This window comes from Mustela erminea, chromosome 3 (genome assembly GCF_009829155.1).
Source record: "Mustela erminea isolate mMusErm1 chromosome 3, mMusErm1.Pri, whole genome shotgun sequence".
Lineage (NCBI taxonomy): Eukaryota > Metazoa > Chordata > Mammalia > Carnivora > Mustelidae > Mustela > Mustela erminea.
The window spans coordinates 12,831,246-12,853,844 of record NC_045616.1 but is presented as its reverse complement, the minus strand read 5'-3'; the positions used below and the strand labels follow the sequence as shown (position 1 = coordinate 12,853,844).

The 22,599-nt window shown below is 49.1% G+C and overlaps 1 protein-coding gene, 1 long non-coding RNA gene and 3 other non-coding genes across 6 annotated transcripts; 2 read left to right on the top strand and 3 right to left on the bottom strand.

Moving 5' to 3' along the window:
- Positions 1–29: 29 nt before the first annotated feature.
- TRNAK-CUU lies at positions 30–102 on the top strand. The gene has a single exon. It is a non-coding gene; the product is annotated as a tRNA-Lys (tRNA).
- Positions 103–4,852: 4,750 nt separating this feature from the next.
- Positions 4,853–12,965, bottom strand: LOC116585886. Of its 2 annotated transcripts, none has more exons than XR_004283796.1 (4): positions 12,836–12,965; positions 7,298–7,448; positions 5,266–5,434; positions 4,853–4,942 (listed from the first exon to the last, which is right to left on the bottom strand). It is a non-coding gene; the product is annotated as an uncharacterized LOC116585886 (long non-coding RNA). The 2 variants fall into 2 exon arrangements; XR_004283797.1 differs by lacking the exon at positions 12,836–12,965 and adding an exon at positions 9,309–11,643.
- On the bottom strand, positions 8,963–9,035 carry TRNAK-CUU. Its single transcript has one exon. It is a non-coding gene; the product is annotated as a tRNA-Lys (tRNA).
- TRNAA-UGC lies at positions 9,502–9,573 on the bottom strand. Its single transcript has one exon. It is a non-coding gene; the product is annotated as a tRNA-Ala (tRNA).
- TRIM7 (tripartite motif containing 7) lies at positions 11,773–21,416 on the top strand. Its single transcript, XM_032335233.1, has 8 exons — positions 11,773–12,582; positions 13,515–13,610; positions 14,738–14,968; positions 15,737–15,759; positions 16,056–16,171; positions 16,677–16,712; positions 18,173–18,711; positions 19,177–21,416. The coding sequence occupies exons 1-7, from the start codon at positions 12,088–12,090 to the stop codon at positions 18,682–18,684; spliced, it is 1,509 nt and encodes a 502-aa protein (XP_032191124.1). The 5' UTR covers positions 11,773–12,087; the 3' UTR covers positions 18,685–18,711; positions 19,177–21,416.
- Positions 21,417–22,599: the final 1,183 nt, after the last annotated feature.

Genomic DNA, 22,599 nt, shown 5'->3' with positions numbered 1-22,599 from the left:
CTGGGATAGAACAGGAAACTTTCGCATGTGCCCGGCTAGCTCAGTCGGTAGAGCATGAGACTCTTAATCTCAGGGTCGTGGGTTCGAGCCCCACGTTGGGCGCAGATCCTTTTGAAAAGGGAAAATAGAACTTTTGAAGCAAAGTCTAGAAACGAGAGTCTCTCCAGACCGGCAGCGAGTGGAACTCCGCCGGGCGCGCGGGAGCTAGGCAGGTGGCTCCCCGCAGCCCAACAATAGACTGCTCCCAGCGCATGCCCCGCTGGCTGAGGCCGCAAGGACGGGGTCGGTGCTGCCCGCGGATAAGTTAACGCCCGAGGGCCTGCTCCTTGGGCCACCATTCCGCTCACTGAAATCTGCCCGCCTACGATCAACGCGGATGGGGCCACTTCTGTGGACCGGGCTAGCAGTCCGGTGTCTGCGGCGCGCAGGAGCACAGGGTGCGGTGGGGCTCCTGGAAGCCGCGGGGGACCCAACGGCCGCCCGATTCGCGACCACTTTACTGGGTGACTGAAAGGCTGAGCATTCTCCCGCTCTCGCCGTGCCCCGGGTCTTGTTCTGGGGACACAAGAGTGCTCTTACCGATGGGAGGCCCTCCTCTTCAGTACATTCCGCTTTTTAAGGGTCCATCTGTTGGGAAATGTTGCCACTACGCAGAGAGGCATGTAAAAATATCCTTTATTTTGGAAACCCTAGCATGAACATCGTCAGTTTACTGGTCTCTTCAGAAATTCTTCGTTAACTTCAGTTGAGCTGCTTTTCCAGTCCTGCAAATTCAGTCCGTTTTCTGGTTTCTGTATGGACGAGTCTCCGTGGATACCCCTCAGACCGCAGGAGAAGTCTATCAGGCACGCAAAGCTGGTTTGCTGGACTTGCTAAGCAGAGGGCTGAATCGCCCTCAGTCTTGAGAATCCTGTGTCCAATACGGGAATTGGGGGAAGTTTAGCCTGACACCTTATAAGGGCAGTCTGGACAGGAATTGCTCAAAGTTTGTAAAATAGGCGGATTTGCCTATTTGTACAGTCCTACCTGGCTCATGGGAAACTTACTGTTACTGTATGGTCTTAGCTTGGAATTAATGCGTCTAAATAAGCTTGTGTCCCAGGAGTTTCAACTTTGACATTTTTTCTTGGACAAATATTTGTGGATTCATTTGCAAATTGTAGTTTCAGGGTTTTAATTTTTTTTTTTTTAACCTTCTTCCTTGGAAATGGAAAACATCCTAAAAGATCCTGGCTTTCATTAAGGGGAAGCCAGAGCGGACAGGCATCCCGTTGCCATCTCCCAGCAAGCTAGGGGCATCCTTTTGCTACAATTCCTGTGTCTCTTTCCCCTCCACTGCTTCCACGGTTGCCCCTCCAGCCAGGCCCAAATGGGAATCCATCTGGTTGTTATGCCCGACTTTTCGCTTCCAAGAGACCACCAAGGAGCCAAGCACCGATGCAATCACACAAGGGTTTATTTGACAAGTTTAAGCTTGGGCCCAAGTATACCTGACACAGCAGAGTAGGGACTTGGATCCTGAGCCAGATTACAGTCAGAGTTTTTAAAAAGCAGAGTAGGGGTGGACTCGGCAGTGGGTGAGGACAAAGGGGGTTATGATGATGTAAGTCTCTAAGGAATTTTGGAAGCGAGGTCTCCAGGACCTTGAGGGGCCAGCTTTTGTCTGGGGAAAAGGTTATTCATTATCAGTAATAAAAATCTCCTCATGAGACCCTTTAGATGTATATCACTGGGTCATATGCTTGGGAATGATTGCTGACACTATTTTGGAGGTTTAGAGATAAACTTTCACATTTCTCCTATCAAGTGTCCTTGTTAGTGAGATTTAGGTTTAGAAGAAATTTAACTTATTTACATTTCCTTCTGCATCAGCCTCCTTTAGTTTTATGGTGGGGAGGGCAATATTATTGTTAAGATAGCTTCTTTGTTGTAAATCTCTAGGACATTTGTAAACCAAGGGAGACTCCTGTCTTGCAGGATTGTGATCTCTGCAAGTTAACTATTTGTTTTTCTTTTAGGGCAGCCAGGGGTGCCTGAGGAATGTCACACATACTACGGAGGGGAGGGGAGTGGGTGGAGAGGAGGCACAAGGTGCCAGCTTTTGCTTTGTCAAGATGGCTGTGCTTATGTCAGGGCTAGACTCAAGGTGGGTACAGCCTTGTTTTTCTTGGCCTCCACATGGTAAGTGATCCGCTGCTCTTAGCACAAAAGAAGCAAGCGCTGATCAGTTCAGACATTCAGCAAACACAAGGAAAGGAGGAGTTTTGGTCTTTATCCTCCTTGGCGAAAGTGGCCATGGAGGCAGAAAGACTCTCTCTGATTTACCTTTCAGAAGGTAAATCCTTCAGGAACGGTGACCAGAAGGTGTGACGGGAGTGAGACTGAGTCAGAGAGAGGAACTGGAGATACACAGTCATGTTCTAGACAGGAAGCAGTTAGCACAGCAGTGGGAGGCAGCAGTCAGATGGGAGAAGTGGGTGAAGGAACTAGGTGCAAGGTTTATACCTGGGCAGGAGAGGGGGCTCCTTGGGTTCTGCTTTAGATGGTTTAGTAACAGAAATCAAAGTCTGAGGGCAGGAGTACGGCCAACACTGACTCCACTTTTGGCCCTCCATCCTCTTCAAGCCAGGGCAATGACCTCCCTCCCACTACATGTTCCAGGCCCGTGGAGGTTAATTAATGTCATGACACAGAATTTGGGAAGGTTTGTTCTGATCTTCCCTAAAGTGGCACACAGGAGGCACCACTCTAGGTAACTAGTAGAGATCCTTTGATGTACAGATGGCGCCACTTTAGATAACTACCTCTGACCTCACCACCGTATTCCTCATTCCATAAAATCTAGGGATTAAGGTCTGGACTGCACAAAGAATAGCTGTGGAGAATGGCCCAGCACCGCCTGGATGGTCTGTCCCCACCCATAGTCCCTCAGTAAGTTATCCTGAATGAAACTCACCATAAGCAATATGGAGTGGCTTGCTTTATTTTTCCTCTCTTAATGTGCCTTCTTACTCTAGAGGATACATTACTGGCTCTCCACCTTCTAATACTAAGGAGTGGAGTGGGGGGGGGTGAGAGAGAAGTAAGGAGTTCAGTCTTGAACAGGTTGGACATGTCGAAACGTCCAAGACACATGTATCTGAAGCTTGGGGAGAGCTGTCTTTGCTGGAGCCACAGATGGGTGGGGTAGAGGTTGGGTCAAGCTGTCAATCGCAGTGTGATTCTCCAGGGAGATAGTCCTGAGTAGACAGATGGAGGAGTCAGAATAGGAGTAAAGCTAGCAATGAAGCTTCCACTGAGGCCAAGGGAGTCAAGACGTACAAAAAAAAAGAGGAACAGATCTATAGAGTCAAATTCCATACATGGTCTAGTAAAGGAATGTGATAAGGCCTCTATGGATTGGGCCACCTGCAGGCCCCTGGTGATCTTGATGAGAGAACTAGACTCATACAAGAGGACCTCCTGCCCAGTGGTTTGGTGGATAGGGGCTTACAAATTGAAATTCTCAAGGATCCCGACTCAGCAGAACTCCACCTCTATTCCAATTCCTGTCTCCACAGAATCAGCATAGGTGACCAAAAAAACCCATTTTGCAATATTAAATCATCAATAATAATCTTACATTTGCAGATATAGAGATCTACATATACCATGTGTTAAGCCTCATCCCAAATATGGACATTCAATGCTAGAATTGATTAGTTTTATTTTTAGAAAATACTTAAAAGATTTAATTACATTTCCAAATTTTAAATTTTCAGCTTTATTTAAATAACATTGACTTATAATTTGGTATTTCAATATCCTTTTTATTTTTAATAGATAATTCCACCTAATTTAGAAGAAACAATCATTTCTGAAGCATATGTAAAACTAATTTTATTTTTGGCTAATTTATATCTACATTTTGATGAAATATATTCAAAGCTCATATTCTTTGAATATGTTTACCATTTCCTTAATTCTTTAGATCGTTAGTGTCAATCCAGCTCAAAATGGGTGAAAACTTAAACCCTTGAGCTGTTTTGCTAGAGGAAAGAGACAAAATGGAGAGAATTATCTAGTCTCAAACCTCCAAAGCCGCATTTACCTTCCTTGCTGCAATGCCTGCTTTCTTTCATTCCTTGTTTTGTTTTGAGTTGCTGAATGTGACCGGCTTCCGGATCTACTAATTGGTGGAGTTGGGCAGTTAGACAATATTACCGGGGGCCACGAGGAATGGTTCTAAGAGCTCTGCCTCCCTGGTTGGGTAGAGACCCTGGCAGGGTCCATGACTATAAGTCTTATTAGACTCATGAAACAACCACACAATTATCTGTTTCTGTGGTGTAGTGGTTATCCCGTTCACTTAACATGTGGAAAGTCCCTGGTTCAAAACTGGATGGAAACAATAAGAAGTCATTAGTGTTTTTCTCTTTATCTAGAACAGTTTCAGTGAATTTGTTTACTTCAGTCATCTGTCTTTGGAACCTACGTGCATATATGTTTGAATACTTTTTATATTTTTACACGTACTCTTGTCTTTTCTCATTCTTGACCCGTTCACTTCAACCAATACAGTCCAGGCCTCGAGGTCTGTGGTATTAGAAGGTGGTAGATGTCTTTGGAGCACTCCTTCAAAGAACTTACGAGCATGATGGGTTAAAAGGCAACAAAAGGCAAGAAGGCCACGCAACCACACATGAAATATTAAAAAGTGCAAGCAGGCATGAGCTGGAAATATATGGTGGAAGTCAGGCAGGCCAGGGAAAAGTACTCTCAGGGAAGACCTAGCAGTGGTAATTACCGCACCAGGCACACGCTCTGTGCTGATGGTGTCCGGTCCTGTTTTAGGGGTCAGCCTCAAAGGAGCCTAACCACCCCGGGAGGTAGGTAACATTGTTGTCCCCGGTTTCCAGGTGACGCCACTGACGCACAGACACTTCACAGAGGGTGAGGGAACCTGGGGGTACAGGAAACAGAAGTGGGAGCTAAAGGATGGAGGAGAGGAAAAGCCGCAGGGCACCGAGAGAAATTCAAGCAAGCCCCGCGGGGAAAGCAGCTTTGGTTCTGCCCGCGGACTGTCAGTGATTGGCTGGGTGAGGCCAACGGCGATGGCGGCCAGTCCACACCACCGCCACTCCCACGTGCAAGTTTAAATTCTTCTACCCCCCTGGTTTCACTCTCAGCTTGGGGCCTCCATCCACCTGTCCTCAGGGGGCCCACCCCTGCTCCTCCAAGTGGTGCCCTACTGCCGCTCCCGCCTGCCCCCTAAGGCAAACCCACCTGGCATCTATCCTGCATTCCTCCCACTGTGTCCTCCTCAGCGGTGGTGAACCGTCAAAAGGACCATCAGTCCCTCCAGAGGTGTCTCACCCAGCCGCCTTCACCCAGCCTCACTGTCAGCTCGTTGGTCTGGAGCCTGTGGGATGCTGCAGGTGTGTAGAAGCAGGCTCTAGAGTTCAAGGGGGGAAAGAAAGTGAAGGCTTCAGGGAAGCAGCCCAGCGACTTTTGGGGGAGCCCCCCAAGCCCAATATCATTACTGTACAAAATTACTTATCTAATTTTTTAAATCTCTCACTCATAAGTATATACCCTTTTGCTTTATTTTAAAAATATTTTTATTAGGAAATTTAAAGTAGAGACAATGGTATAATGAAATGCCAAGTACCCATCATCCAGCTTCAGTTTTCTCTCTTCTACAATTCCAATTTTATCTCTTCCCACCCCACTGGCTCTATCTCAGAGGGTGAAAAGAACTGTTAGAAAATTAATGAGGGAGATCTGACAGAGTGGCAAGCAAACAGAGGACAGCATTAGAGAAGGGCTAAAAAAGATGTATCAGAAGAGGTGACAGTGAGCTTAGTCAGGAAAAAAGGAGCCAGCCTTTCAAAGATCTTGGGAAGAGGCCTTTGGGAGAGGGAGCTGAGTGTTGGAAGGCTCCAAAGTAGGAGTGTGCTTGGTGGATTCAAGACGAAAAGAAAGACCAGGAACTTGGAGGATAAGGATTCACAGCCATACCTCCCTGGCTCTGACTTCTGGTGAATCGTTCCACACCAGCTGCTGATTTTGTTTACAAGTGGTTAGAAAAATGTGTGGAGGACACCGGATCTATACTCTTAAGAGGACTTCCAGGCTAATGAGAAATACAGTAGGACTTCGATGTGGAGTTTTTAAGGACAGATAATGAACACATAGGCTCATTCAGAAGATTGCAAGTAGACAATACACGTGGTGTTTCTAACTGCTATGAGTTGGTGGTTAGGGAGAAAATAGCAGCAACTGAGGTACAGGTCCTGGCTCTGCACTCTAGCTGTGACCTAATCAGTGCCCCCTTCTCCTCCATACTCAGTGGGGGTTCAGTCCGTAATTGTCACCTGGAATGTCTAAAAGAAAATATCACCAGTGGCTCAGTTGTTCAGAATGACGCCTTTTGATAATCACAATTCATGAAGGAACTAGGGAAGGAACTAGTTAAAGGAACTAGTAACTTTTCCTGTTCCAGAAACTGCTGGTTTGATTTAAAAAACAACAACAGTATTAGTAAATTGAACTTCAAACCTTGAGAAAAACTAGGCTTTAACATTTACAACTAGATAAATTGAATATTAATCACAACAAGTTAGTGTTTTTTTCTATATTAAAATACCTTCCTTAGTCCTTGGACATTAAACATCTCAAATGACAGCAGAGAGAGTTTCCCAAAATATCCAGTGATTTTAATCCAGTTGGTCCTGACACAAAATGGAAGAGCAGGTCATTCTGGGTCATCTATTTGGCCACTCTTCCTTTAGCATGCAGTCCTCCAGAATTAGGTTGCTCTGGTTGACATTTTGTCTTCCTATTTGCCCCAAATATACATTCCCCAGGACAACACCATGTGACCGAGACCTGCCTTTTATTTAGGGGATTTTGCACCCACAAACAAATGTGATATACTATAAACAGGGCAGCATTTGATGGTAGTTGAACCATTTCTCCTGATGCTACACAGACCCTAAGAGAAAGGCTTTGCCAACTCTAGTAAAGGGAAACCACTGACTGTTAAATAGCTGATATTGGAGTATTTTTAGACTAGCTAGAAAATAGCCGTAAATAGCTTAAACGAGGAGATAATTATCGGTCTCAAATGAGGTTTTAAATGAAAATATTCAAGAGGATGGTTGATTTATTTATTTATATGTAGATCATATATTTATATAATTATATAAGTAAATTATAAATTATATATAATTATCATAAACTACAAGTCACATGCATGACCTAATAATTTAAATATGCCCCATATGACACCAAGACCAAGTGGAAAATCACATACAAATTTAATTTCTTGTATTTACTTGGATTCTTTCTGTCCAAGGGAGAAAATTCTCAGAATAAGAAATAATTGAGGCCTTTCCAATGGTGTCGTGGCTTTGCAGTGATGTCATGGTTTTGAAGAAAACATGATAGCCTTCACAGAAACAAGCCTGAAAAAAGAAAAATGATGTTGTCCTATAGAAGCCATAAATAAGAGTGACGCTGATCTTCAGAATCTTTTGCCTGAGTATGTTCCTGTGAGCTGCAAAAGGAAGGCCCCTCTTCCCGTCAGACAGTGCCCTGCAATGGATATCATCTTATCTTGTAGGACAAGCAGTGAGGGAATTTTGGGGGGATAGAGTCATGTCAGATTTGTTAAAGCTGCCCGTTGTCACCAAAGCAGTGGAGAAATAGGCAACATGGTTCATGGCTGACAGGAAGGATTATCAATCACCCCGTAGGATCTACAGTCCAGTGATTTATTTCCATAAAGTTACAATCACATATAAACCTTGACCCAGCAATCTTACTCCCAGGAATTTGGCCCACAGATATGAGTGCAAAAGTGCAAAATAACAACACTACATACTTATTTACTGCAGAATTTATTATAATAACAAGAGATTGAAAACAATACAAATGTCCTTCGGTAGGTGATCTGTTAAATAAACTATGAGTCATCTACAGGTGAACATTATGCATCTGCAAAAAAAAGATTTAGAAAATTTTCTACATCTTGAGATGGAAAGATCTTCAAATATGAGTTATAATTATCTTTTTGTATAAAATAGAGGAAAATAGAAATATATTTGCATCAAAAGATATGTGACTGTGCAAGACTATATACACAAGTACAAAAATTGTTACCTAATGAGGGAAGATGATAGACCCTTTTTGCTGAATATTTTTATGTATGGTTCAATTTTTTAACAGTACAGTGTACAAGCTACTCAAAAAAAATGTTTTAAAAATTCATTTTGTGGAACTCTGTGTTAAATGCTATGGTTGATTCTTCAAAAAATTAAACATAGAACTACCATATGTCACACTGGAATAAAAATTAGAAAGAAAAATAAGAAAAAAAAAAAGAAATACGTATGTTCTGCAATTCCACTTCTAGGTATATCCTCAATAGAAGTGAAAACAGGAACTTGAACAGATATTTGCACACCATGCTGATAGCCACATTTTTCACAAAAGCCAAAAGGGCAGAAGGAACCCAACCAAGTGTTTATAGACAGATGAAGGGTTAAAAAAAAGTGTAGCATGTGGATATATATATATATATAATGAAGAGTAGTCATAGTGATAGTAGAATGGTGGTTACCAGAGGCTGGAAGAAGGACAGAACTGGGAGTTAGTATTGCCTGATGAAAAAGTTGTGGAAATGGATGGTGGTAATGGCTGCACAACTGTGTGAATGTGTGTAAAGCTACAGAACTGTACATGTAACAATTAGTGAAACAGGAAGTTTTATTACACATATTTGAACAATTTTAAAAACCAATAATTCACATACACTTCTATAAAATTCATTTTGTTAGCAGTAAATCATAAATTAGTGAACAAAGCTATATCGACAAAAAAACCTATATCCACAGGATCGCACACAAGAAATTTCCAGAATAGAATTTCTCTGTTCGTCCCGGAGGGAGTCAAGAAGTGAACAAAAAAGGACACATAGCGCCCAACGTGGGGCTCGAACCCACGACCCTGAGATTAAGAGTCTCATGCTCTACCGACTGAGCTAGCCGGGCGCCTAAGGACTTATATTTCAACAATTCTTAATTCAAGGTAGGATTCGGGTTATAGGCCGCTCCAGACATAAAAGGGGGTTTATTTGCAAACTCCAGCCGCTAGGAAAACCTGAAAACTCAACCTCCACAGATCCTGCCCGACCGCCCCTCCCACCTGGGTCTGTTTTTTGCTTGCTCTGCTCTGCCAGCCACCCAGCCTTTTCCCACTCCCAGAAAGCGCAGGGCGCAAAGGAGGGGGAAACGTGGGCTTCCTAATGTCACTAGCACGCTCACCTTGTGATATTTTAATCAGGAGGTTTGAGGTAGGATCTGGGGATTGGAGTGGGTGGGTCCCGCCACTGCGGCCGCCGCCGAGGTTTCCATTCTGGGCGAACTCCAAGATGCGGGATTTCCCCTTAGGGCTCTGCGAACATTCGCCGTTTGGAAACTTGGCACGGAAGGAAAAAAGGAAACCGCAACACCGCGTTGGAGATGCCGGGGATCGAACCCGGGGCCTCATACATGCAAAGCATGCGCTCTACCACTGAGCTACATCCCCACTTTCCTAGAACCTTTTCTATACCTTCCCTTGGCTGCTTATTAGTATGGACAGTGGGTGTGCGACGAGCCTAGTAAGACAGCCCAGATGCTTGCAAAGCCGGTCGGGCAGGGCCGGAGGTGTGTTCTAGCCCTTCACTGACTCCAGGGCAGCGGGTATCCATTGAGGGACACTGGCGGGGAGAACAGGGCCGGAATAAACACCCGAAAGCAGCCGTGGAAAACAGGGGAAACCATCAGGCACGATGCCCCAAATGAACTGTGAGCCAAAAAGGAAGTCTGTGTACAGGCTGCTACGTTTATTAACCAGGAAGAACGGGAGTGTAGTAAGCGACATAATATTTGTGTAAAAATAATTCATAATCGGAAAGTTGATCGTTTGGGATGGAAGGAGACTGGAGCATAGACCCTGGGCACATTTTTCGCTGTGAACCACATCTGTAAATCTGAATTTGGAACCACGTTTTAATCAGTTCAACCCAAGACAAGTTTACTTTTCTCACTGTGCAACAAGAATTGCTCTAGAACCCTGGGGGTCCAGCCACGAACAAAACTGACACCGTCATCTCCTCTAACAGCTCAAATTCCAGAGTGTTAGAGAGAAAACAGAGCCAGGTTGAAGGACAAGAGTGTGGTAAGAGGTGATTTTAAACAGTGTTGTCCCGGCTGGCTTTGCTGAGAGATGACATTTGGAACAAGAACTGGAAGGAGGTGGGAAGTATGGGAAAGCCATGCAAGTATGGGAAAAGAGAGGTCCCAGTAAAGGTAAAAGCCAGTTCAAAGGTGCTGAAATAGTATCTTGCTGGCATTTTGCAGGAATAGCAAGGCAGTCCCTGTGAGAAGAGAGGAGTCAACAGGGAAGAGCGATAGGAGTTGCAGGTAGAGAGGCTGGGTGCAGGGGGTGGGGTCAAAGAACAGGTAGGGCCTTTGGAGGATTATAAAAGACTTCAACTTTTACTTTGAGCAGTGGGAGCCAATGGAGGGTCTGAGCAGAGGAGAACTTAAAATTGATCTGACTTAACATTTCAACAGGACTGTTCTCAGAGCTGGGTGGAAAAGCTGGGGTAGGGCAGTGTGACCAAAGGGGAGAGAACTGTTGTGATCATGAGGTCATTGGAGATGGTGCAGTGGAGGGTGTGAGTGAGGACACACAGGGACTGAGGGGGGAGCATGTGCATTTTTTCCTCTTGGGAGTCACAGGGAGGACTCCCAGTTTGGCCTGAGCACCTGGAGGGATGGAGTTGATGTTACATGGGGTGGTGTGGGGAAGGCTCTGGAAGGAACAGGTGGAGGGGCAGATGTGAAGTACAGTTGTGGATATGGTGAGTGTGTGATACCCCTTAGAACATGCTACTGGGAGTGGGATGTGAGAACCAGGAACAGCAGGGGATGCTGGGTGGGGATGTGTACTGTGGCATCCGCAAGAGGGTCTTTCAAGCCAAGGAAGTGCAAGAGATCAGGAGTGAGTATAGACAGAGGTCCAAGAACTGAGCAAGTGCAGGAAGAGGAGGAAGAACCCACGAGGGAGGCCAAGAAAAAAGTAGGAGAGCCAGGGACTACAGCATCCACAAAGATGCCTGGGAAGAGTGTCAGCAAGGAGGAAGCATCAGAGGAAAGGGCAGGTGAGGTAGGCCCGAGGAGGAGCCTTTGCCTTTAGGTTACTGAGGTCACTGGTGACTTTGACAAGAGTGGTTTCTGAGGAGGGTGGTGTCTATTGCCCGCCCCGAGTGCCCTTTGGGAATGAGGAATGGTGGTGGAACCAAATATTCCTGGCAGTTCTGGAGGGACAGTAGAGGACTGGGTTCATTTGGTGGAGATTCAAATGGGAAAATGTATTGTAAATGTATTATTTGTTCAAAGCCAAGAATTAAAGAAAGAATAAACAAGGGGGAGAACAACGGTGGGAGAAGAAGCCACAGAAGTGGATACAAGGCACGCTTGGGGGTGGGGGCAAGAGCCACGTTCCAGACCCTAAATTTAGCTCAGCCCCGGTCCAGGACAAACCTGCACTCCGGGAACCTGACACTGCGGCCCGGGCGCTAGGCCCTTGGCCCGGCCGTGCTAGGTGGGGCTCGGGAGTGGCGTCCAGCTGTGCGCCCACCAGTCCAGGCCCGTTTCCCACGGCTGACTGGGTCAGGCTGGGGGTGCCTAGAGAGGCTTGCGGAGGGTCTGGGCGAGGTGGGGGGGGGGCGACGGAGAGGGGACGCCAGGGGACGGAAGAGGCTACAGATCAAAGCCAGTGTTTGAGGGGCCCCGAGTGGGGCCCACGGCGCCCGCCCGCACTTGGATCCGATCGATAAATACGGTCTGGCCCGCCCATCGCGCGCTCGCGCCGGTCTCGCTTCCCGGCCGGGCAAGCTCTCAGCTCCGGTCTCCACCAGTCCGGCTCCAGCCCCGCCCTTCCTCTCCCACTGGGTACTCGGAGGCCGGACCTGGCCAACCCACTCGGAGCCGCATACTGTCGGGCCCCTCTACTTCCCCAGCACCGCCCGGCTCAGGCACGCCGAGGGAGCGCATGGCGGCGGTGGGGCCGCGGACGGACCCCGGCGCCGGGGCCGAGGCGCTGGCACTGGCCGCGGAGCTGCAGGGGGAGACCACCTGCTCCATATGCCTGGAGATGTTCCGCGAGCCGGTGTCCGTCGAGTGCGGTCACAGTTTCTGCCGCTCCTGCATTGCGCGCTGCTGGGAGCGCCCCGGCGTGGGAGCCCCCGCGGCGTCCAGCCCGCTGCCCTGCCCGCAGTGCCGAGAGCCCGTGCGACCCGGCCAGCTGCGGCCCAACCGGCAGCTGGCCTCGGTGACCACGCTGCTGCGGCGCTTCAGTCTGCCGGCGGCCGCGCCGGGGGAGCGCGGGCCCGCGCAGGCGGCAGCGGCCGGGTGCGTCCAGCACGGCGAACCGCTCAAGCTCTACTGCCAGGACGACGGGCGCGCCATATGCGTGGTGTGCGACCGCGCCCGTGAACACCGCTCGCACGCAGTGCTGCCGCTGGACGAGGCTGTGCAGGAAGCGAAGGTGAGCGCCGCGCCCTGCCCCCACCCCCGCGCAGACAGCCAAGACCCAGCTCTCGCGGCGTTCCCGCGCGCTCGGCGCAGACGGCCGGCGGGCAGGCGGGGGGCCCGGGGGAGACCCTGCCTCTTTCCTCCTTTGCCGAGCTACCTACCCAGCGCTGGGTGCTGAGTGCGGCTCTCGCTGTGTCGCCGCTGCTCCGCCAACACCACCCTCCCACCCATACTCGAGTTTCCCTCTGGGCTCCCTACTGGCCCACCTTCGCGATACCTCCACGGACTTGGCGATTCTCTCCACGGCTTCCAGCAGTGTCTCAGCCACACCCACACTTCCCTGCCCCCTCTCTCAGCCCTTTCCCTGGGCGTGGCGGTGTGCTGCGCCCTCGCGTCCTGGGCCCGAGTGGGACGGCCTTCTGAGGGGTTGGGGCCAGGCAGTGGGGGACTCCTGGGTTGAGTAGAGAACCAAAGGCAGTCTTGGGCTGTGTCAAAGATACGGATCTGGGTCAGTCTCTTCCCTGCCTCCTTTCTGGAGTGTCCACAGAGGCTATGGGCACACAGCCCCCAGTCTTTCTTTAGTCCTTACCCCACTCCAGCCCTCCCATCCAGGAGGCTTTCTGATGGTGAGGAGGAAAGCAGAGGGGAAGACTAGGTAGGCTGGGCTTGTACATAGCCTGCATTTCAGCTTGTATTGTGTACAGATGGTCTTTAGGAAATAAGACCTTGGGGCTTAGGAGTTACCCTTCAGTTGCCCTCTTCCCTTATGTGAGCCTGTGCAGGTGGTAGCCATCCCTATGTCCAGATATGGCTTGAACCCTGCCTCCTCTATTCAATGAAGAGGTTCTCTTTCTCCTGGATAGCTCCAGAAAGGCATAAGTTGGGGTTTCCAGAGTCCTCCCCCATAATGTCTCCTTTCTCACCCTCCCCCCCCCCCCCCCGCAGGAACTCCTAGAGTCCAGGCTGAAGGTCTTGAAGAAGGATCTGGAGGACTATGAGGTGTTCCGTTCCACGGAAGAGAAGGAGAGCAAGGAGCTTCTGGTGAGCTGAGCACCCCCCTGGTGCTCCCCCAGGTGGGCCCTCTTTCAGTGACAACAGAGGATCGCCCACCATCCTGGCCCTGTGGGGGCATTCTTTAAAAAGAAGTAAAGTCAAGAGTGAAAATTGGAGGGATGACAAATGTTAAAGGAGAACATTTAGCTGAGTAAAATTTGCAGATATTATTGTCTTTATTCAGCAATTCATGAATGGGGCAGCAGCCCATCTAGCAGATAGGAAAGAACTCTGAAAGGGCGCCTGGGTGGCTTGGTTGGCTAAGCGTCTGCCTTCGGCTCAGGTTATGATCCCAGGTCCTGGGAATGAGCCCATGTCAGGCAGCCTGCCTCTCTGCCTGCTGCTCCCCTTTTTTGTGCTCTCTCTTTCTCTCTCTCTCACACAAAAAAACAAGAACAACAAAAACAAGCAAGCAAACAAACAAACAAAAAACCCCAAACTCTGGAAAGCTATACAAGGCAAAAGATTTTATAGGCAGAAGGGAGCAGGAACAAGGAATTTATACTAGGCCAAAAAGCAGATTGGTTATTACAAAGTTACTTTCCCTCTTGGGGAGGGAGGGTAGGGGTTTATCAGGTAGTTAGTTAACTAATGCTGATCAGGGGATTCTTGCTTGTCTTTTTAAAAATTCTATTTCTGGGAAAATTGAATCTGTAATTACATCTCTGTTTCCTGGTATGGGACTTAGCATGGGTGACTCCATTTTGGGCCCCCGGTCTTGTTTTTAACTCAGAATACATGTGTTTGGGCATGAGGAGGAAGTGACCTCAGTTTAATCCATACAGTGGCTCTGAGAGACCCTATTTTATTCTTCCTCCTTTCCAAATGAGACAGCTATAGCCCAGGGTGGTTCTGTGGCAAGTTTGCTGTTGCTCTAGGTTGGTGAGAAAGCACATTTGTGACAGGGGATATGGGAGCATGTGTTGAAGCCGCTGTGTGCTCAGAGTTGGGATATTTAAACTAGAAGATGTGGGTGGTGGGTATGTATAGGTGAGCCTCTGACCCCTGAACAGTGAGGTGGGTGGAATTCTGTCCGGTGGGATGACTGAGGCTACTCTCCAAATGCTACATCTTGATGTGCCATTGCCTGTCCAACTTCTACTTTCCTGACACAGAAGCAGATGGCAGCTGAGAGAGAGAAGGTGAGCGCAGAGTTCCAGGCACTGCGGGCCTTCCTGGTGGAGCAGGAGGGCAGGCTCTTGGGCCGTCTGGAGGAGCTGTCCCGGGAGGTGACACAGAAGCAGAATGAGAACATAGCTCAGCTTGGGGGTGAGATCACCCAGCTCTCCAAGCTCAGCAGCCAGATCCAGGAGACATCTCGAAAGCCTGACCTTGACTTTCTCCAGGTGAGTCTGGATTGGCCAGAGGTATGAATCATTTATCCTAAGGCATCACAAATGGCAAGTGAGAACAGAGTCAGATTCTGTGAGTTTAGTAGAATCACATACTTGAGCAGAAGAGGACTGGAGAAGACTGCCCCGATTCTCCCAGGGTTAAAGGTATAAAAAGATTCAAAACTTTCTTGACCTTGAGCCACAATAAAGATCTTTCTGGTTTTACTCAGCGATTCATGAATTCATAACAGACAGAAAGGAGATCCAAAGAGCTATATACAAGGCATAGAGAAGCCTTGTGACAAAAGTCTCAGAAAAGAATGCTTCTCTTTAATACATGCATTTGATATTTTGACATTTTCTACTCTACTTTCTTTGAAAGTAAATAGTCACGATCCACAAATAAGCATCACAGGTCACAAATGGGTCAAGCATGGTCATTTAAAAGATGCTGATCTGAGTGACCAGTCATTGCCAAAGGACTGTTCTTATCTGGGGTGGTGTCCAGAGCGCAGGAAACACTAGATCCCAGCACATGGCTCCAGTGATGAATCTGTAATGAAGGGAGCCTTTGCAAAGCTGTGGGAAGGGAGGTGATGAGACACCCAGTCATCAGCCACCAGCAGAAAGCCATTGCCATCTAGACCCATGCAGATGGTGGGGGCTGGTACACGGTACTGCTTATTCCTCTAGAAGCAGGACAAGAGACCAGTTTATTTTATCAAGGGTGACTTGAGGTTACCTGATGCTGAGTTGGTTTTCTTTTATCCTTCTTTCCAGGAATTCCGAAACACACTAAGGAGGTGAGTGGACCTAAGAGTTACTTAGGCCTCTCCAAGCTGGCTCTTCTCTTTTTCCACTGAGCTGTCTCTCTTCACTCCCTCACCCCTGACCTCTCACCTCCCAGCTCCTACACTGTCTTATCTGTGTACCTCCCCAAGGCAAATGTCCACCTGCCTGGCTGTGGATATTTTGGTGTAAGATCAGCCTCTCCTTTCTTCAACTCTCCCCAGCAGGAGGACCTTGCCATCCTAATTGTCTTAGCCCAATGGGAATAGGACAGTGTTTGGGGGCCTTCCTCAGGGTCTTTGTCCTGCAGATGCAACAATGTGCCTGGCCCCAAGCCAACCACGGTCTCTTCTGAGATGAAGAATAAAGTCTGGAATGTTTCCCTCAAGACCTTTGTCTTAAAGGGGTTGCTCAAGAAGTTCAAAGGTAAGAGGCCTGTGCTTGGGGCTGGGCCATGCAGTGCTGGTGGCCATGTTGTGTTTTGGTAGTTTAGGCACCAAGGATGTGCCTTTCCAAAAGCGATGTGAGAAAATAGGAGCTAGGGTGTGTCGAGGCCAGACTGGTGCAGGGAAATGGTGGTAGCAAATCCATTCAGCAGCAGCCCCCCATCTCCCTAGCACAAAGATTCCCCCAGGGACAGTCAGGGTAGAGGGGGATATAGGTGCAAAAAGAGGGATGAAGAAGAAGAGCTCAGCTCAGACCAGCTCAGGCAAAAGAGGGGGAAGCTGGAGAGGTAGAGCTAGGATACTGCCCTTCCCCATCCCTGACACTTGACCCAGTGCCTGCACATCAACTCTCAGCCTTTGGGGTATCTGGGGAGTGGGTGAGCCGGTAGGGCTATAAATGTCAGAGGAGGTGGTATTGCTATCATTGCCAAATAGACAATCTCCCCAGTCAGTTACACATACACTGCTTTGTTTTTCCTCCTCAGAGGATCTTCGGGGAGAGCTGGAGAAAGAGGAGAAAGGTATGATGGTTGTTGTGAAAGGGAGTTCCCATTATCTGGCCATGCAGAGAATCCAGTCCTTGCCCATGAGGTTTCTCTGGGCTTTGTGCATGTTTGTTCCTTCTGCCTGCCTGCCTCTGCTTTCTGCTGTCTGCTTCCTCATCCTTGCCTCCCAATTCTGGCTCCCTCGGGCTGCAGTGGGACTTGTAGGCCTATACATTGTGGGTCACTCCCTTGGACCAGGCGCTATCCCCTCTCCCCACTCCCATACAGACAGAGACCTCTCCTGGGGACACAGGTTGTATGTGTGTTGGGGGGTGGCGCGTTGGGGGTGGTCAGGGAAAGCAGGAGGAGACTGAAGAGAGGAAGGGAGTTTACTCCCTCTGATTACTGCAGAGCTCTGGGGTGAATGGGAGCCAAACCCACAGGAGGGCAGGCGAGGGGAGGGCACATACTCCTGATGCTGATGACTGAACAAGCTAAGTCAGAATTTACCTTGGAACAATCTAAACCAGCTGAGTCAGACCATGCCCCTCCTTTGTGCGGAACCCTGGGACAGCCCGTCTCCCTCACCACAGTCCTCACTGTGGTCTTCCAGGCTGAGGGATCAGGCCTCAGTGCACACTCTTCCCCTGGTTTCCTCTGTGTAGACATGACAAGCCCTCCTAGCTGCTCTTGAAGTACACCAAGCACACACCCACCTCAGGGCATTTGCACTGCATTGGCTGGGGCTCAGCCTGGTATATGCTTCCTCTAGACCTCAGTATATGGGGCTTCCTCACTTCCTTTATGTCATTGCTGAATTGCAATGAGGCTGAATTGCAGTGAGGCTTTTTCGCTTTCCCTCGCCACTCTGAAATTACATCTTTCTCTCCTGATTCTTCTTATCATCCATATTTATGTTTTATTGTCTCTTCTCCCCTCCCCCCAGAAAGGAAGCTGCAGGAGGGCAGGGATACTGAACTGTGGGATTCCCCTGGGCAACAGCAGTCCTGGAAGATAGTAATTAGGACAAGTGTGCACATTTTAAGTTTTTATTATGAAAATTTTAAACATACACAAAAGTAGGAGATCTCAATGAATATTACATTCTCATCACACAACTTCAACTAATATTTTTCTTAAACACCCTTACCCACTCCTTCCCACTGGTAGCAAATCACAAATAAGTTCTTTCCATAAATATTTCCATAAATGTTATCTCTAAAGATATACTTTAAAAAAATTAGAAAATCATGAAACCATAGTCACCATTAGAAAAGGTAACAGTCCCTTCCAGTATCTAGTGTTCAAAATCCCCGCCCCCCATTGTCTTTTAAATGGGATTTGTGGATCTCTTTGAACTGGCATCCCAGTCAGGTTCCTACCCTCCACCTGTCTGACTTCCCCGCGTGCTTGTGGGGGGATGGCGGTGGAGAGGTAGCCGGGGAGGGCTGAGCGAGGGGCTTGCACGGGACATCCCTCCCTGTGTCTGCCTTCAGTGGAGCTGACCCTGGACCCGGACACGGCCAACCCGCGCCTCATTCTCTCTCTGGATCTGAAGAGCGTGCGCCTCGGACAGCGGGCGCAGGACGTGCCCTGCCACCCACGCCGCTTTGACACCAACACGCGAGTGCTGGCGTCCTGTGGATTCTCCTCTGGCCGGCACCACTGGGAGGTGGAAGTGGGCTCCAAGGATGGCTGGGCCTTCGGCGTGGCGCGGGAGAGCGTGCGTCGCAAGGGCCTCACGCCCTTCACCCCAGAGGAGGGCGTCTGGGCGCTGCAGCTCAACAGCGGCAAGTACTGGGCGGTGACTAGCCCCGAGCGGACGCCCCTCAGCTGTGGCCAGCTGTCCCGCGTGCGGGTGGCCCTGGATCTGGAGGTGGGGGCCGTGTCCTTCTACGCCGCGGAGGACATGCGCCACCTGTACACTTTCCGCGTCAATTTCCACGAGCGCGTGTTCCCCCTTTTCTCCGTCTGCTCCACCGGCACCTACCTGCGAATCTGGCCTTGAGAGGGCTTCGTCCGCCTGCCCCAGAGGGTGAGTCAGGCAAGGGTGCCTTCCTCCTTGTCCCGGCTGCCCAGGGGAAGCAGTGTCGGAGCCTCCTGGTAACCTCGGGCCTGCCCCACTCGCCGCTCCTCGGACTTGGCCTGGGCGGCCTTGGAGGGGCTCCTGCAGACCCACAACACTGGAGCCAGCGGAACAGGCGATGTGGAAAAGGGTTCCGCCGGCACCTGAGCGGGGGAAGAGAGTCCTTGGCCCCTAGGGCCTGTCCTCTGCCTGCTGGCAGCAAGTGGATCTGGCCTGAGTTATGGGGAAGTGGAGGGGGATGAGGAGGGAGCCCAAGTGCTGACAGAGGTACTTCCCATCTCTGGGGCTTCCTGCCTGGGCTTGGCATGGCCTCTGGTTCTGGCCAGCAGCACCAAACCCAGTGCTGTCAGTGCGCAGGGTCAGGCCCAGACAGCCCAGTTCACCATCCCTTCTGGTTTACCTTCTTGTCTGCAGTCAGCTCTGCCTCCAGACACCTGGATCCAGCCGGCCTGGGGTCTCTACTCAGAAAGGAGTGCTGTACTCCCTCCCAGCTCAGAGAACAGCCTGGGCCAGAACTGGAAGGAGATTCTTGACCTGTACACGAGACGAAAGCCCAGGACCTGGCTACCTACCAGTACTCCTCAAGCTGATGATACAGAAAGAGTGATATGTGCATTCTCAGCCACGACAGCCCTGTGTTCTCACAGATGCCTGAACCCCTTTCAGATGCCAAGGTATAGTCTCCCTTGAGTAAGGAGACCACAGGTTATGGAATTTTGAAACACAGAACAGCACTTACGATTTTACAGACACAACTGCCATCAGGAGGGGACTGCACATAGCACAGACATGCCTCTGACATACCCTTTCTGGAACTTGGCAAATGTATGCCAGCAGCAGTCTGGTGCCAAGGTCTGTTCAGCCTGTGCCCTGGTGGGGTATTAATCCCTTGGCTGATTGTTCCCTAGCTTCTGTTTGGGTGGGCTTTTGGGGAGGGGGTGTTGGGCTGTTCCCCACTTATTGCTCCCCAGGGAAAAGGGAAGAGGAGATGGAAATATAGACTGAGCTCATTTCTAGGGTAGCTGAGCTCATTCTTGACTCCACCAGTCTGAGTGCAAGAGCATGGCAGAAGCAAAGGTTTCTGCTAGACTGGGTGAGCAGGTGTGTTTAAGTGTGTGAGCGATGTGTGCACATGTGTTAATATCTTGGATGGAGGGGGCAGGGGTGTATGTGTGTGGATTACAAAGAGGGCATTTATCAGCACGTGAATAAGGTTTAGGTATTGCAAACAGACCTATGTCAGTTTGATAAGACCCTATTTTTCATTTGTTGTTAAATATTAGCCACGCCATATTTAGGTCAGGGGCCTAGATCTCATCCCCCACTACCTGGTTACCTGGCTAGATGAAAGCCAATCTCAGCCTATTCTGTCCCGCACAGGTTTAGACAGGTGTGTGGGCACGTAGGGACAGTGACAACTGGATAGTCTGGTCTGCAAGTGTCATGGAGTTCCTGTGCTCGTCCCTGAGAGGTTTCAAGCACACTTTGCATACAACGGTCTTACAGGGCAGGCATGATACTGTTCTAGAGGCAGACCCAGTGGACAAAGCACCAGGTAATCAGAATCTAGTGATTTATGGGCTGGGAACAGGATCATGTAAGAGTCCAGCCTACAGGGGTGGCTGAGTCAGTTAAGTGCCTGGCTCCTGACTTCCGCTCAGGTCATGATCTCCAGTGGTGAGATAGAGCCCCTTGTGGGTCTCTGTGCTGGGCGTGGAGCCTGCTTAAGATTACTCTTTCCCGCTCCATCTGCACAACTCCCCCCGCCCCCACACCAGCTCATGCTCTCTCTCTCCAATAAATAAATAAATCTTAAAAAAAAGAGAGTCCAGGCTACAGTATTATTGTCTCATTCCAGAGGGTGAGTCCTATGTGGAGAGTAGCTTTAGAACACTATAGCCAATGCATGTATTTGAATACCACTAGTTTCCACAAGCAAAACCCATTTTTAACATTCACTTCCTAATTAAATTGGCTGATGTTATCATCAAGCCCTAATGGTATCTGGGCTTGTATGGGTTTTGCATTGAGTAGCACAGTTAAAGTCACATAACAACTGTGCTGCAGGATATATTACAGGTCACAGAAGGGGGTTATCTGGAGAGATGCCTATAGGGCCAGCTCTGGGGACTGCAGGGCTGGCTGGCTGTGTGGGTATTTCCAGCTTTTGTGTTTGCAAATGGGATTGTGTGCCTACTGGAGTATGTGTATTTGCAGAGTAACTACACAGACATCTATATATCTGAAGAAATATAACAACAGTTACAATAACAATCACAGATTGGGGATAAGAGACGCTCTCTTTTGGTCACCAGGGCAGTGTAGTGACTTCGGATATCACTCTGCAGGTGTGAGGGTTTGTGTGATTGTGTGCATTTTTCTCTCCCATCCTTTGGGCATCCCAAGATCTGGGAGATGTTTGGGTCTCTGAAAGCAATGACTGGCTTAACTTGGTTCATTCAGATCCCATCTGTGAATCCCAGATCCTTGAGTTGCATGAGCCATTTCCCTGAAAACAAAAAAACAAAAACAAAACAAACAAACAAAAAAACCCAACAACAACAGCAGACCATTACATGGCTCAGCCTGCAGACTGGAGGGCACCCACAGACCCAAGTCACCTGGCCTTGCAGGGACCATGGGGCAGGTTGGGCCACCAGGTTAAGGTCTACCACTTGTAGCCATCATGCTGTTCTTTTCTTTTCTTTCTTTCTTTATTTATTGTTCTTTTAAGTTTTATCTCAAGTCTTTAATTCCAGTGAGTTAGCGTACAGTGTTTCATTAGCTTCAGGTGTACATTATAGTGATTCAACACGTCCCTACATCACCCCGTGCTCCTCATGACAGGTGTACTCCTTAATCCCCATCCCCTATTTAACCCCTCTTCCCACCCCATCCCCTTGAATAACCATCAGTTTGTTCTCTACAGTTAAGAGTCTATTCCTTGATTTGTCTCTCTTTCTTTTTCCCCCCTTTGCTCATTTGTTTCCTAAATTACACACACGAGTGAAATCATATTTATCTTTCTCACTTACATCCTTTAGCATTAGGCTCTCTAGCTCCATCCATGTCTTCGCAAATGGCAAGATTTCGTTTTTTTTTTTTTTTTTTTTTGTTATTGTTTGGTTTTTTTGTACGGCTGAATAGCATTGCATTGTGTAAATATACCCCTTCTTTATCCATTCATCAGTGATGGACACTGGGCTGCTTCCATATCTCGGACACCCGCCACTTTCTCATCTCCTGTCCCTCACTTGGGCTCTCATACTCTCCATGCCCCGTATCCCTTGGGCCTTTAGGGGCTCTTAGGAAACTGGTTCCGCAAGAGTTAAGGCGGTCCCAATGGGTTGCCTTTTCCTAATTTGTCTAATTTTCCTAATCCTTCACGCCCGGACCTTCTGATTTCTCGGACACCTCTCGGGCTCTCCCTCCAGATCTCTCGCTGCCCAACTGAATCCCACCCTCCAAGCCCGCACCTGGATTCCTTCAGGACAGGCCTGTTCACACTCTCCCCCTAACACCTCCCTCGCAGCCCTGACCTCGTGCCCTCAAGCTCATACACAGCCAGTCTTAGCCCTCTCCAGCCAACGGGTCTTTTCCCCTGACCCCTAAGACCCCGGAAGACCTCGGGCCCTCCTAAGCCCCGCCCGCTGGAGGTCCCACCCCTGCCCGCGTAGCGTCTTGTCTTCCTACTCACAGCCCGGCGGGGCGCTCCGTCTGCCCTCTCTCTGCGGGTAGTTCTCTCAGGGTCTGCGACTTGACCTGCCTCCTTTGACACTGGCGGACATCGCTGCTGAGACGACGGCGGCGACATTAGGCTCTCTTCGGTTGAAAGGC

What these genes read in the sequence shown, in the direction of transcription:
- TRIM7 (XM_032335233.1), top strand. Translation starts at nt 12,088, where the DNA reads ATGGCGGCGGTGGGGCCGCGGACGGACCCCGGCGCCGGGGCCGAGGCG. An exon ending in AGGAGAGCAAGGAGCTTCTG is followed by an intron (nt 13,611 to 14,737) that starts GTGAGCTGAGCA and finishes TTCCTGACACAG; the next exon opens with AAGCAGATGGCAGCTGAGAG. An exon ending in GCTGGAGAAAGAGGAGAAAG is followed by an intron (nt 16,713 to 18,172) that starts GTATGATGGTTG and finishes GTCTGCCTTCAG; the next exon opens with TGGAGCTGACCCTGGACCCG.